At 45.0% G+C, this 14992-nt stretch overlaps 1 protein-coding gene across 9 annotated transcripts in view; it reads left to right on the top strand.

Moving 5' to 3' along the window:
- The window catches only part of ros1 (c-ros oncogene 1, receptor tyrosine kinase), a 335442-nt gene that overhangs the window by 13735 nt on the left and 306715 nt on the right, over positions 1-14992 (top strand). For all 9 annotated transcript variants that reach the window (XR_005461254.1, XM_038801721.1, XM_038801720.1 and 6 more), the window contains exon 3: positions 7303-7362. Coding sequence is in view for 8 of the 9 variants with exons in the window: in XM_038801721.1 (XP_038657649.1) it covers positions 7303-7362 (60 nt within the window). In the remaining variant the exon portion in view is untranslated. The remainder of the gene's footprint in view (positions 1-7302; positions 7363-14992) is intronic.

Here is a 14992-nt window from a genome sequence, read left to right as displayed (position 1 = left end):
TCCCACAAGTCCCAAAAGATGTGCTTGTTTGGTGATTTGGACATTCTGAATTCTCCCTCGGTGTACCCGAACAGGCGCCTGAGTGTGTAACTTCATTGCAGTGTTAATGTAAGTCTACTTGTGTCACTAATAAAGATTATTATTATCTCCTCTTGAGTCTTTTTTGCTGTAAAGAGAAAAACACAGCTTCCTCTGTCTACTTATGTAATTACCCATCTCTAAACTTACCACTCAACCATTTCGATCATGCTCTTCATAACCTCAGGAGATCCAGAGCACTTCACAGAAAATTTAAATCGTTTTGACATTTGTCACTGTTGCAATGTAGGACACACACCAGCTGACTTAAGCAAAGTAAGATCCCAAAGGGCCAGATAATCTGTTTTTATAAATACTGGTTCTTAAAGAGTGCAGATCACCTTTTACATCCAACTAAATGGGTAAAGAGGCCTCAGCCCAAGATCTAATTCAGAAGGTGGCACTCGCTTCAGTGCAGCCCTCCCGCAGAGGGCACTGGAACACCGGTTGTCATGATATGCAAACATACAACCAATGATAATATCATAATCTGGTCCACAACGCCAGAGGAACATGTGTCGCCACTCAAGCAAGTATTCCGACGCATACATGAACATGGCCTCAAGCTAAACAGGTCCAAGTGCTGTTTTGGGCCATCCACACTGAAGTTCCTGGGCAACCAGATTTCGCAACACGGTGTGTGCCCGGACACAGACAAAATTAAAGCCATCGAGGCAACAAAAGTCCTCGAGGTCAAGAAGGCAATACTGCACTTCCTGGGAATGGTCAATTTGCTTGGCAAGTTCATCCCGAATTTAGCCACGCACACCACGGCCCTACGCAACCTGGTGAAAAAATCAACTGCCTTTGAGTGGAAGGCGGAGCACTGAACATAGTGACTGGAGCTGAAAGCCAAGTTCACCACAGCACCTGTCCTTGCGTTCTTTGACCCGGACCGAGAGACCAAGATATCCACAGATGCGAGTCAGGATGGCATTGGGGCGGTGTTGCTTCAAAGAGATGACACGTCATCCTGGGTACCAGTAGCATACGCGCCACGGGCAATGACACCCACTGAGTCCAGATAAGCACAGATTGAGAAGGAGTGTTTTGGTCTTCTCACCGGCATCCTCAAATTTCATGATTATGTCTATGGCTTGCCAACATTTACTGTTGAGACGGATCATAGGCCTCTGGTCCACATCATCCAAAAGGACCTGAATGACATGACACTTTGTTTGCAGAGAATTCTGCTCAAACTCCGGAGGTATGATTTCAATTTGGTGTACACACCTGGCAAGGAGCTCATCATCGCCGATGCATTGTCCCGCTCCGTCAACTCATCCAGTGAACCACTGGAGATCATCCAGCACATTGAATTGCAGGTACAAATGTGTGCAAGCACTCTCCCGGCAACAGATGAGAAGATCGTTCTCATACGAGAAGAGACAGCCAAAGACCCCCTGTTGCAGCGTGTCATGCACAACCTCAGCAATGACTGGTAGAAAGGGCAATGCCCTCAATTCTACAACGTCAAGGACGATTTGATGCTGATCAACGGCATCCTGCTCAAGCTGGACAGGATAGTCATCCCGCTACGTCTCCAGAGCATGGCGCTGTGGCAGATTCATGAGGGACACTGGGCGTAGAAAAGTGCAGACGTAGAGCCCGGCAAGCTGCCTACTGGCCCGGCATCAACCAGGACATCACGGGCATGGTCCTGAACTGCGAAACCTGTCAGAGGTTCCAACCAGCGCAGAGCAAGGAGACGCTCCAACCACATGACCTAGAGACCTCTTCATGGTCCAAGGTTGGCACTGACCTATTCCACGCGAATGGTCGCGACTATATCTTAATCATCGATTACTTTTCGAACTATCCTGAGGTGCTGAAGCTGCCAGACCTCACCTCATGGACTGTCATCAAAGCGTGTAAAGAGACATTCTCACGGAATGGCATCCCGAACACCGTCTTGAGTGACAATGGCCCATGCTTTCACAGTTGAGAATAGTCCACCTTTGCCAAGAGCTACAATTTCAGGCATGTCATCTCTAGCCTGCACTACCCGCAGTCCAATGGCAAAATCTAAAAAATTGGTGCACATCATTAAGCAGCTCATCTGCAAGGCCTCGGACTCCACTTCCGACATGCACCTTGCACTACGTGCGTACCGGGCGACTCCCTTGTCCACTGGCATGTCGCCAGCTCAACTGCTGATGAACAGGGATCTGCGGACGACGCTTCCAGCCAGACATCTGCCCAACCTTGTTCACCTCCTGGTGTTGCAGAAGATGCAGCAGCTTCGCGACAGCCAGAAGCAGGGCTATGATGCACATTCCACCGACCTGGACGTTTTATCCCCGGCAGACACGGTCAGGATCAAGATACCGGATGGTGGGTGGTCTGCTCCGGCTGTCGTTGTTTGACAGGCCGCGCCCAGATCCTGTGTCATACATATGGCTGACGGCTCCATTGTGCGAAGGAATCAAAGGGCACTGCGAAAAGTTGCTTGCCCACAACCAATTTCCTCTCCATTTCCACATGTCGAATTGCCACCTCCTGACACCTCAAACCACGAGGCCACCAGTAATGCTTCCCACTCGCCTGTCAAGACACCATTCAACCCCTCCACTACCTCTCCGGCTGACGACGAGGATCAGACGCAAGCCTCAGAGCTGGATCTATGAGCATTTGTTTTGTTTGTTCTGTTCTGTATTCCTCAGTCAGTCACATTAGACAGACACATTCACATGTATATACATCTAAAAAAAAGGGGAGATGGCATGAAATGAAACTAAATGAAATGAAAATCGCTTATTGTCACGAGTAGGCTTCAATGAAGTTACTGTGAAAAGCCCCTAGTCGCCGCATTCCGGCGCCTGTCCGGGGAGGCTGGTACGGGAATCGAACCGTGCTGCTGGCCTGCTTGGTGTGCTTTAAAAGCCAGTGATTTAGCCCAGTGAGCTAAACCATGACATGCAACCAATGAATACTCAGAATAGGACACAACCAATGGACAGTCAGGACACTCAGAGGTGGCATCACCACAAGGCAGCATGACATAAAAGGGATGAGGCACTCACACCCTGCCTCTTTCCACAGACAGACATCTAGAGAGTTAGACAGGGTTGATCAGCAGCATCACACCCCAGCACGTGGCCTAGAGCAAGCTGGTACAGTTAGACTGAGTTACTACAGTTAGATTAGCAGAGAGTCAAACTCATTTGAGAACTGTGTTAATAGTTCAATAAACACCTTGAACTCATTTCAGAGTCTGGAGCATCCTTTAGTTAAGACTGCATCAAGTAGCAGCCTGTGTTATCTGAAGCAGCATTACACAACACCGGTAACCTTGAGTCAGAAGAATGATGCTATTGGCTAGAATGTTTGGCTGAAGACTTTTGCCCAGATAGGATGTGGTGAGTATCACGCCGGCCGGTCAATGGGGTTTCCCATTGTGGGCCAGCCCCACACCTTCGGGAAACCCCCGGGCTGATTCCCCCGACGCAGATTCTGTCACCATGCTCTGGTTCCTGGCTGGCGGTGTTATCGACATTTGCGCCCTGCGCTGGCTGGTCCATGCAAAACCGACAACTTCATGGATTAAAATCTCATTAGCAGGTTGGACACTTCATGCTTCATCCTTCCACGACGCTGCGCCCCTCATAAGTGGAGGACACGTGGGAGTGAATTGGTGCAAGTATTTCAAAGCGGAGCCTGGGTGTTGTGAGTGTTGAGGGGGAGTGAGTGTTGAGGGGGAGTGGGAGGCTAAAATAATTCAATGCGCTCACATATTGTCAGGCGTGCTGGGATTGGATGCAGGGACCGGGTGGAGTAGAAGGGGAATGACTTGGTGCCAAGTACGTGGACTTGGGGTGACCCTCTTGGGATTGGGGTGGCCTGCCTCAGACTGCCATTGCTGTAGTTTATGGATTTAAAAGCACTCCTTATAGGCTCCTGGCTATTCACATTGCAGTGTGCTTTAATGTTCAGAGGGCATCTGGTGATGTGAGAGCCCACCTAGCCGCCCCTCTGGAAACTCTCATACCCCACCTGTTACTCCATGGTAACACCCATCAAGGGGATGGGTGTTACCATGCTCAAGCGGATGGGCATGGCCAGGCTCAAGGAGATGGACGGAGCAAAGCTCAATCAGTGGCCCACCGGGGGTTGGCACTCCTCAGAAGCGCAGCCTGCTTCAGAGGAAGCAGGGGATTAGTAGAGATCACCCCAACCAAATGATACCTGCACCGTGGCCATTTGTACTTGCTGGTACTCTGCCTCTCTCAGGTCAGAGGCCTTCCCAGTGCCCCCCACACTTCAGGATCATGAGCTGCCTCTTCCTGGTGAGGCTGATAGCGCTGACTGCGTCTGTCACCACCTCCCATGTGCATTACAGGGAGGGAGGACTTGGGTCTGCGAGCCATCCTAAGGAAGTGGGTGTCCCTCCTCTCCTCACTGGCATGGAGCTGTGGGTTCACCTCGGACTTCCCAACTCGGGAGCAGGTCTTCTCTGAGCCATCTTCTTGGCTGCAGTGTGTGTGTATGTGTGGTAAGTGTCGCGCTTAAAAACAGCTCCAGATGTCAGGGCTTTTGCCATTAAGCCTGGCCGCGGCAGTTACAACACTTGCTGCGCCAGAAGCTGCTCTCCACCCACTCTGGCAGGGTGTTGGCCAATTTGCATGTCCTGACTCACTCACCAAATAGTGCCCCCAATGGAAGTGCGTATCATAGGCTATTCAGTCCCCTTGGTGCAAATCGTGCTGGCTGTTCTGGCACGATTCCCATTGAGATCTTCCTGCACTTTACTTTTTCTTTTGGAGAGGGGGTGTGATTTGCAATGGCATTGAGAGGGGTGGGGCCCAAACATGCTGGCAAGCATGGCTTCACCGAGATTCAGGTGGCCTGATCGCAAAGTTACAGTAAAGGCCCTCCTCGCCAACATCGCCGTCATAGGGGCTTCGGTGCCCTCCCCTCACCACCTCCCCTCACCACCACCATCCTCACCAATGCTCAATGGGTCTCCCATTAGTTTGGCTTAAAGCCAATATTGAATATGGTAACACTGCTTAATGCTGCTTTTAATATGCTAATCTGGGCGTGCACCAGATCAGATCAGCTGCAGCAGGCTGGGGGACGTGCACTGTTGGGCACTCGACGCAGATCCAGTTTTGGGCTGCTCCCGATAATCTCCCCACATAACGGGAATTGTGCTGTGTGTAATGCAGCTGGACAATCACCCCCAATAAATAAGATTGTGCTCACTTAATACTTGTAATGCATAATAATGTTTAAATTGTCTTCACATTATTTCTTTTAAAATTATTTAGTGAAGTGGCTATTATTGATTACCCCCCAGAAATTTCATGTGACAAAACCTTACATAAGGTATCATTGCCTCAGTGCACGACCTGCTAATACCAATTTACTACTACCTCATATAGATTGATATCACAACTAAAAAGAGGTTGAATTCAATGAATGTTAAATGGATTGTTATTGACTGAATTCCTAGTTATAGTGTTGTTGTGGTATGCATAAGATTCATAAATTTGGGAACCATTAATTGCCTGCCAATCTCTACTAACCTTTGGTGATAATGTATATTCAATTCAAACTTTGAATTCTTTACCTGGGGGTTAGGGATACATAGTTCTGCAGAGTCCCGTTGCCCTCTGGAAGGCCAAAAGGACCCGCTTCCCACGCTCTGTCTGATTCTGAATATAGCAGTATAAGAGTTGAGTGCCTGCTATTTGGCAGGATCTGAGCTATTGGAATGATGCAGAATACCATGTAACATTGGGAATCATTTTTGGAGAAGAGAAACATATTAAAAAATTCTCTAATATCAAAAATGGGCATGCTCTATTGCATCTACTCCAAAAACAGGATGAAGCAATCATTAAATGGAAGTTTCATGTACTTATGTTTCTGAAAGCAGCCAGTTGACACCTTGTTTCCGTGCTGAAATAAACCTGCATAAAACAGAGATTATGTTTAAACATTCTTATAAATATTGCATTATAAAGTAGGAAAAGGTGATCAAGAGGGAAAGTTGTTTATGTATGTGATGTTCTTTGCTTTCTGAATGAGGATCGTATCAAAGTATAGTGCCTCACAAAGAACATCAGCTAAGTTTTCAATAAAGCTAATTTATTTACACTACAACTAAATCAATTTGACTTGCTTGCTAAGATATGAAAAATAACAGACTTACTAAAACTATGATTCCAACTACAGAGCTCCTGCTAACACGACTATTCTCCATCTAGCCTAACAACCTTCTTCCTGAATCAAGAGTATCAGGTGATCCATGTGTGCTTAATCACCATCTAGTGGTTGGATGTGGTTACAGTAAATTGTTAACCCTTTTATTATTCTTACAATACACATATAGTAAACAAAAATAAATAAATGTCACAGTATATATTCAGCATTCTGTGCCTGTTCACAGTTAGGATTTACAAGAAGCTGGTATGAGGGACACTGATTTACTAGTGCAGTGGGCAACCTTGGGGTCTACCAGCAGTGCGAAGGAGGCCCTGAGGTCTGTAGCACTAAGAGGGGCTCCTCACTGTTACAAATTCTGGTAACCACTGGGAGGAGTATCTCAGGATTTGGGAATATTGAACAGAGGGATCAGGGAGTACTGAAGGTTGATCCAGAAATTTGTCTATACTGAGGGAGGAACCCTGGGAACATGCATTCTGGAGTCCATCCTGGGGTGTTGAGGGTTGTATGGGAGGTGGTTGTGCATCTAATTCTGAATTAATTCTTAGTGTGCTATAACTCATTCCCCAAGTAGAATTTCTCTGAAGGTTCTCAGCCTTTTCCTTATCAGCTCTGGCCAAACAGGTTTAATTATTGTAAATGTAGTATTGGTGGAATGGAGTTGATCATAGGGTTGGGCATCGGTTTACACCTGCCGAGTCTAACCCTGATTTTCTGATGCCTCCAGTTTTGCTGTCGGGCTGGAGGCTTGCCTTCAGAGACTGCGGGAAATTTACTCAGAATATCACTGTAGCAGTACTTAATCAAATCTTGATGGTATTCATGGGGCTGGGGAAACAGTCTAATTGTCAGCCCTCTCAGCTGCAAGCATTGTCCTGATGTTATGAGAAAACCACTGATTGGGAAGGCAACAAAATAAATATCATAGATCAAAATGATTTTTTAAAAATTGCATTAAAGATGATTTAGCAATGTTGTTTTATTCCAACTGAGGTTTGAAAAGCTAAGCATATTTGTCAGCAATGTAATAATTTTGTTTCTGTGTTGTCACAGTGCACTGAAGTATGCAACCAATGGAACGACACAGTATTTCGCAATTGTTTCAGTCTATGTGTAAGTACATTTTCTGCTTATAAGCAAACTATAGAGCTGATTAGCTGAGTTGCAAAATTTTCAAAAAAGTGGGTCTTTGTGCATACAAACAGAATTCAGTTCTAATTTTACAAACCGTTTTATTAAGAAATGATTTGGATGATGGAGAATTTGTTACTAACTTTTGTAGACCTCGCAGGAGGTCACACCGAGTTGTTAAAAGGAAATAAAGGTTTATTACAATAACTATTATTTACATAGCACGAAAAATCACAGCCGGGTCTGTCCTGTTGGTACCCAAACTGGCCAACTTTATACAGAAGATGGTTTTGGGTTTGCCGCCCGCTTTAACGAGGGTGCTCGTATTTGGCGAGGCTCATGGGGAGTTTAATCATTGTCACCTCAAGTCCTGTGCAGGTTATGACACTAACCCTATTAAGTTTGAAACTATGCTATTGTTTACTGGCATCTCTGATATCACAATGAATGGAGTCACTTTCTAAAAATAAAAATCTGAATCAATCCTTTTATACACGTGTGATAAATGTGGCTTATCATCTTCTCTGAGTCTAAAGATGTTTTTACTTCTCCTTACTTTATATTTTCTGTTTCTTGTGTATTTCCCCTCCCAGCATTTTGCAACACACACCCATTCTTTGGTAAATAGATATGATTAAGTTCAGTTAGTATGGCTTTCTCAGTAGCAACTAGGCAATACGTAAAAACTATCCAGATAACATGATTATTTTCATTCTGTGCTTGTGAGGAAGGACCTGGCATCTCTTTAGCTCCTCCTTAATAAATGAAACAAGGGTGGACATTGCAGGGACAGGCCATTGTCCCACCATTATTTGATGTAGTGCCATTGTGCAGCCATACAATATGCTCTCTGGAGAGTATTGTGTATCCAAGTGGTTTGGTACAAATCTGGATCACTAATAATTTAACTGGAAGATAATGCAAATATTGCCCTTCAAATCTAGGCATTCAAATTTACAGATCACATTTAAACATGTATTGAAGGAGCTAACATGCACATACCACAACTTCAGTATGCATATCTAAATATTCATGCATTGCAATCCATTATAAACAAGTGACGTAATGTGTATTACTTTGCTGTCAAGTAATACTTTAACTTGCAGATGTACAGTCTTTGGGCTCAGATTCAAAATGTGTTTAACCTTCAGTCTAAACACATCCAAATATTAAGGCAATTGGAATCTATTACACATACAGCTGCCAGTTTGTTGGATACCAGTATTGTTACATCATAATGGGCATATCAGAGGGCTTTCTTTCTACTTACATGATTTATAGGTTTAAAGTGGGTTTTATGACTTTCTCCTCACAATCTTTATGCTATAATGTCACAAAAATCCATTGACTCCATCTACACCTCTCGCTGCCTGGGGTAGTCATGTCATAGAATTTACAGTGCAGAAGGAGGCCATTCGGCCCATCGAGTCTGCACCGGCTCTTGGAAAGAGCACTCTACCCAAGGTCAACACCTCCACCCTATCCCCATAACCCAGTAACCCCACCCAACACTAAGGGTAGCATAACAAAGCGGGCAGCATAATCAAAAAACCCTCCCATCCGGCTTACTCATTCTTCCAACTTCTTCCATCGGGCAGGAGATACAAAAGTCTGAGAAGATGCACAAACAGAATCAAAAACAGCTTCTTCCCCACTGTTACCAGAATCCTAAATGACCCTCTTATGGACTGACCTCATTAACACTACACCCTGTATGCTTCATCCGATGCCGGTGTTTATGTAGTTACATTGTGTACCTTGAGTTCCCTATTATGTATTTTCTTTTATTTTCATGTACTTAATGATCTGTTGAGCTGCTCGCAGAAAAATACTTTTCACTGTACCTCGGTACACGTGACAATAAACAAAATCCAATCCAAATGAAAAAAATGGAATTTCCTCTTTGGGTGGTGGGGCGGTGGAGAGAAAATCCGAATTAAGAGGTGTCGCGTAGGGATATTGTGCTCAAGGTGCTTTTATTTGCATTCATTGTGAAATTGGGTAAGAAGGGTATTGATCACTCATTGAAGAACGTCTTGTGTTGTTTCAGTGTATATTTCACTAACTTGTGTATTGCATTTCATAATTTTGTTCAATGTTCAATTTGGCATTCTTTGTTTAAATTTAGCTTTGCTAAATACATATTTTATTACTGTCCAGATAGCTGGTGCTTGAACAGCTGTGCTTGGCACCCTTCCTGGTTTTTCATGTCTAAACAATGCAGTACAGCGTGAGATGCTGTTGCTGCAAAGTCACAGGGAGTAAATTGTTCCTTCTTATCATTCATACCTTCCAATAGTGACAGTAGGTTGAAAGAATTTCATTGGCTGTAAAACACTAGGTTGTCCTGAGGTCATAAAAGGTACTATATAAATGTAACTCCAATAATCAGCTGCTCGTCTTTCCAAATCAATGGACTCTTGGTGACTGAGTTGTGTAATGCTTTTCAAGAAATGGAGACAACCAAAGTCTTCCATTGACCATTTGCAGAGTTGGCTCTTATTTCTCCAGTGAATATCGTGCCAGTTTCCTAACACACTGTAGACCCACTGGGTATTTGGGTATTTTGGTAGAAGAGCTTCATTAGAAAATATGTTAACCTTTACTCACTCCTTGAATGGTTGGAGAAACCTCAGTGTTGGACAGCCAAAGAATTAATGGCTATAAAGTTCTCACTGACCTATGCAATTCCCGTGCTTCTGTCCTTAAGCAAATTTTTAAACTAATTTTGACACTCTCTCCTATTTGATGAGCCTCAATTTTGTTAACTGGCATTTCATGCGGTACTTGCTCTTAAAATCCTTACAGACAATTTTCACTGTAATCCCTTCATTAACCTTAACTGTTACTTCATCAAAAAAATTCAATTAGATTAGTCAAACACAACCTGCCTTTTACAAATCTGTGCTGACTACCCTTAATTTAAAAAAATATATATTTTTGATCTCCTTTTTCACATTTTCTACCAAATTTACACCCACCAACAATAAACAATAATCAGTGATGAATGCAATGTCAATCCCCATATTAATAACAATGATCCCATCCTCCCACCAAACATTAGCCTGCATGTTAACAAAACAAATAACAAAAAGAAATCAGGAATCACCCATAGACACCATTAACACATATAGTCCCCTCCCCGCAACTCTCCCAATGCCCCCCCCCCCCCTAATATTCGATGTAATCCAATTCTCGAAAGCGCATAATGAATAACACCCATGAATTGTAGAACCCCTCCATCTTTCCCCTCAGTTCAAATTTGACCTTCTCAAGAGTCAATAATTCCAGCTGGTCCCCCCGCCATGCCAGGGCACAGGGTGGAGAGGTTGATCTCCGTCCTAACAGGATCCGCCTTCAGGTAATCAACGAGGCGAAGGCTACAACATCTGCCTCCGCACCCATTTTCAACCCCGGCTGGTCCGACCCCCCAAATATGGCCTTCCGAGGGCCTGGGTCCAGTTTCACGTGCACCACTTTAGAGATTACCCTAAAAACCTCCTCCAGTAATCCTCCAGCTTTGGACAGGACCAAAACATGTAAATGTGGTTTGGGGGCCCCCCTGCAACATTCAAAGAGCCAGTTCAACCTTGCCTTTGTGAGGTGTGCTCTATATACCACCTTCAGCTGTATCAGCCCCAACCTCGCGCACGAGGTGGAGACGTTCACCCTCCAGAGCACCTCACACCAGAACCCCTACTCCATACCCTCTCCCAACTCTCCCTCCCACTTTGCCTTAATCCCATCCAGCGGTGCCTTCTCCTCTTCCAAAATAGCCCCGTAAACCACCGACACTACCCTCTTCTCTAGTACCCCTGTCGTTAGCATCTCCTCTCGCAATGTGGAGGCCAGCTCCACCGGGAAGCTCTGTATCTCCTTTCTGGCAAAGTCTTGAACCTGCACATATCAATATTTCCCTCTGCTCCAGCCCATACTTCGCTTCCAGCTACTTCAATCCTGCAAACCGACCCCCAAGAAACAAATCTTTTCGTGTCCTAATTCTTTTCTCCTCCCATCTTTGAAAATTTCCATCCCACTTCCCTGGCTCAAATCTGTGGTTCCCCCGAATCGGCATTTCCCTTGACCCTGCCCCCAACCCAAAATGCTGCCGAAACTGCCTTCAAATTCTCAACAAAGGTATTACAACCAGACTCCCTGAGTATTTCCCCGGGGCCGTCGGGAGCGGCGCTTTTTCTAGCGCCTTCAATCCCGACCCACTACACAAACTCTCCTCCATTCTGACCCACTGGGAGTCAACCTCTCTGACCCAGCTTCATACCTTCTCCACATTCGCCGCCCAGTAATAATACATCCGGTTTGGAAGACCCAAACCCCCTGCCTGCCTTCCTCTCTGTAGTAGCACCTTTCTAATTCTGGCCACCTTCCCTCCCCGTATGAACGAGGTAATCATCCCTTCAATCTCTCTAAAAAATGCCTTTGGCAGGAAAATTGGTCAGCATTGGAAAATAAACAAAAATCGCGGCACCGCGTTCATTGTAACCGCCTGCACCCGACCCCGCAGTGACAGAGGGAGACCATCCCACCTTTCCAGATCAGCTTTCACTCTCCCCACCAAACTAGAAATGTTGTACCTACGGAGCCCCCCCCCCCCCCCCCCCCCCCAATCCCGAGCAACCTGCACCCCCAGGTATCTAAAGTGAGTCCCTGCCCTACGGAATGGCTGCCCCCCCAGCCTCTACCCCCACCCCTGGCCGAGACACCACAAAATATTCACACTTGTCTAGATTTAATTTGTTCCCCGAGAAAGACTCAAACACCCGGAGCAGCTCCAGTATTCCCCCTATTGACACATTCAGTTCCGACACGTATAATAACAAGTCATCGGCATATAAGGACGCCCTATCTCTGTGTCGTCGTCGTCGTCGTCGTCCCCCCCCCGGCACTATCCTTTTCCATACCCCCGAACTTCTTAACACGATGGCCAGTGGCTCAATCGCGAGTGACTATCCTTAATTAACACAAACCTCTTCAAGGGCTTGTGAATATTTTTCCCCTCAAGGGTATTGTTTCTAAAGCCTTCCCCATTACTGATATTAAGTGAATAAACTGTCCAATAGTAGCTAGGACATTTGCTATGTCCTTTCTCGAATAAAGTGTCACATTTGCCACTCGCCAATCCTCTGGCACCTCCCTGATATCGAGGGAAAGTTGGAGGATCATGGCAAGTCCTTCTGCTATCTCCACCCACATACCCCTCAGTAGCCTGGGATGACAAGGTGACTTATATAACCTTTCGATAGCCAGCCTAACCTCCTCCCTTTTGATTTTAACAGCATCCATGGCTTTTAACATCTCAATTCCTTCTGATATTTTGTCAGAATCTTCTTCCTTAGTAAACAATGATGCAAAGTGCTCATTAAGTATTCTAGCCTTGTCTTGCACCTCGAAGCATATACTGTATCACTACCCTTCTGCCTAATAGGACCCAGACCATCTCTGGCTACTCATATTATTTACATGCTGGTAGAAGACATTTGGGTTCCCTTTTATGTTCACTGCCATTCTATCCTCATATTCTCTCTTTGTCAGAGTAGACTGTGGTGAGGCAATTGATTGGATTGAATTTGTCCTGCTGCTTGTGGACAGGACATCCCTGAGCAATTTTCCACATTGTTTGTGCTGTGTTTCTGTTTCTTACCCACTGAACAATAAATTCACCAGCCACACAAATGGGATTGGCAAACTTGAATGTTTATTCATGAAGTTTATGTTGCATATATACAATCTTCTTGACAACACATCTTACTTGGATGACTATACAATGCAGTCTACCCATCGTGGGGTACCTTACATTATTTCTAATCTGGTGATAAAGATCATAGCCACATCTATTTAAAGATAACATTTGGATAGGTGCTGGTATCACAGAGCGTTCTATAGCACAAATCATAGTACTTCTGCTGGGATGTTGCCAGGGCCCATAGCCTTCTAATGTAGCCAGTGCCTTCAGCTTTTTCTTAAATCGCACAGAGTGAATCAATGTGGCTGAAGTCTGACATCTGTGATGGGGGAGTGGGGGGGGGGGGGGGGTGGGTGCTCAGGTGGAGGACAAGAAGGGCCATACACTTGACACTTCTGGTTATGGATGGTTGCAAGTGTTTCAGCTGTTTTGCACTGATATGCTGGGTTCCATTATCAGTGAGGATGGGAATGTTTGTGGTGCCTACCCCTCTGGTTAGTTGTTTAATTGACCACCACTATTTATGCCTGGATGTGGCAAGATTTCAAAGCTTTGATGTGATCGGTTGGTTGAGATACAGCTGTACTCTGTCTCTAGCATGCCACCTTTGCTGTTCAGTATGTATGTGGTCCTGTGTTGCAATTTCACCAGGTTGGTAACTCATTTTTAGGAATGTCTGGTGCTGCTCCAGGCATGGTCTCCTTCACTCCTCGTTGGTCCCCTTGCTTGATGGTAATGGTAGAATGGGGGATGTGCTGGGCCATGAGATTACAGAATGGGATTGAATTCAATTCTGTTGCTGCTGCTCATGACCCATGGTGTCACATGGACAATTACTTTTGAACTGCTAGATCTGTTCTGAACCTGTTCCATTCAGTGTGATGATAGGGCCACACTACACAATAGACAGCATCATCATTGTGAAAAGGGGATTTTGTCTTTACAAGGACTGTGAAGTGGTCATTCTTATCAGCACTGTCACAGACAGGTGCATTACAGGTGATAGGTAAGTCAGTGTCTATGTAAATACTGGATGGTTTGATTCAGTTGAGAGGCTTGCGAGAGGGCAGATGCAAGACACCACATTGCTGTGGATCTTGAGTTGCACGGAGGCCAGACCATGTGATGATGGCAGAGTTCCTTGGGACATTACTGAAGTGACTGTTGTTTCATGATCATCATTACTGACGTTATTTTTTTTAAAATACAGGATTTATTAATTAATTGAATTTGGCTTAAATTATTTGAATTGTATTAGTCTAGATATATGATATTAGAGAAATATGATGTTTACATGCCAGTAACACTATACTTGGGTAGATATACTTGGTGGCACAGTAGCCCAGTGGTTCGCACTGTTGTTTCACAGCTCTAGGGTCCCAGGTTCGAATCCCGTCTTGGGTCACTGTCTGTCCGGAGTCTGCATGTTTTCCCCTGCCTGCGTGGGTTTCCTCCAGGTGCTCCAGTTTCCTCCCACAGTCCGAAAATGTGCAGGTTAGGTGGATTGGCCATGCTAAATTGTCCTTAGTGTCCAAAAAAGTTTAGGTGGGGTTACAGGGATAGGGTGGAGGTGTGGGTTTCAATAGGATGCTTTTTCCAAGGGCCGGTGTAGGCTTGATGGGCCAAATGGCCCACTGTAAATTTGCACTGTAAATTCTGTGATTCTATATAATTTGATGTTCTTTGTAGTCAGTAACCATTTCATTTCAAGGATGTCTCCACTAAAGCTTTTGAACAATTTAAAGGAACAAGATAAGCACACAAACGCTATTATTATTTCAACTGGCAAGTTATTTTTGTTATGTCTAATCCATAGTACAGGCAAATGTCCGTGCCAATTTCCTTGGAGACCAGTTTTCTTCAAGTCTTTGCTGAGTATTAGCTAACACTGAGAGCAAAACAAATGTGTTT

The sequence above is a fragment of the Scyliorhinus canicula genome, chromosome 7 (genome assembly GCF_902713615.1).
Source record: "Scyliorhinus canicula chromosome 7, sScyCan1.1, whole genome shotgun sequence".
In the NCBI taxonomy this organism is placed as follows: domain Eukaryota; kingdom Metazoa; phylum Chordata; class Chondrichthyes; order Carcharhiniformes; family Scyliorhinidae; genus Scyliorhinus; species Scyliorhinus canicula.
Note: the sequence above shows the minus strand (reverse complement) of the source record. Positions and strands in the feature narration are given on the sequence as shown.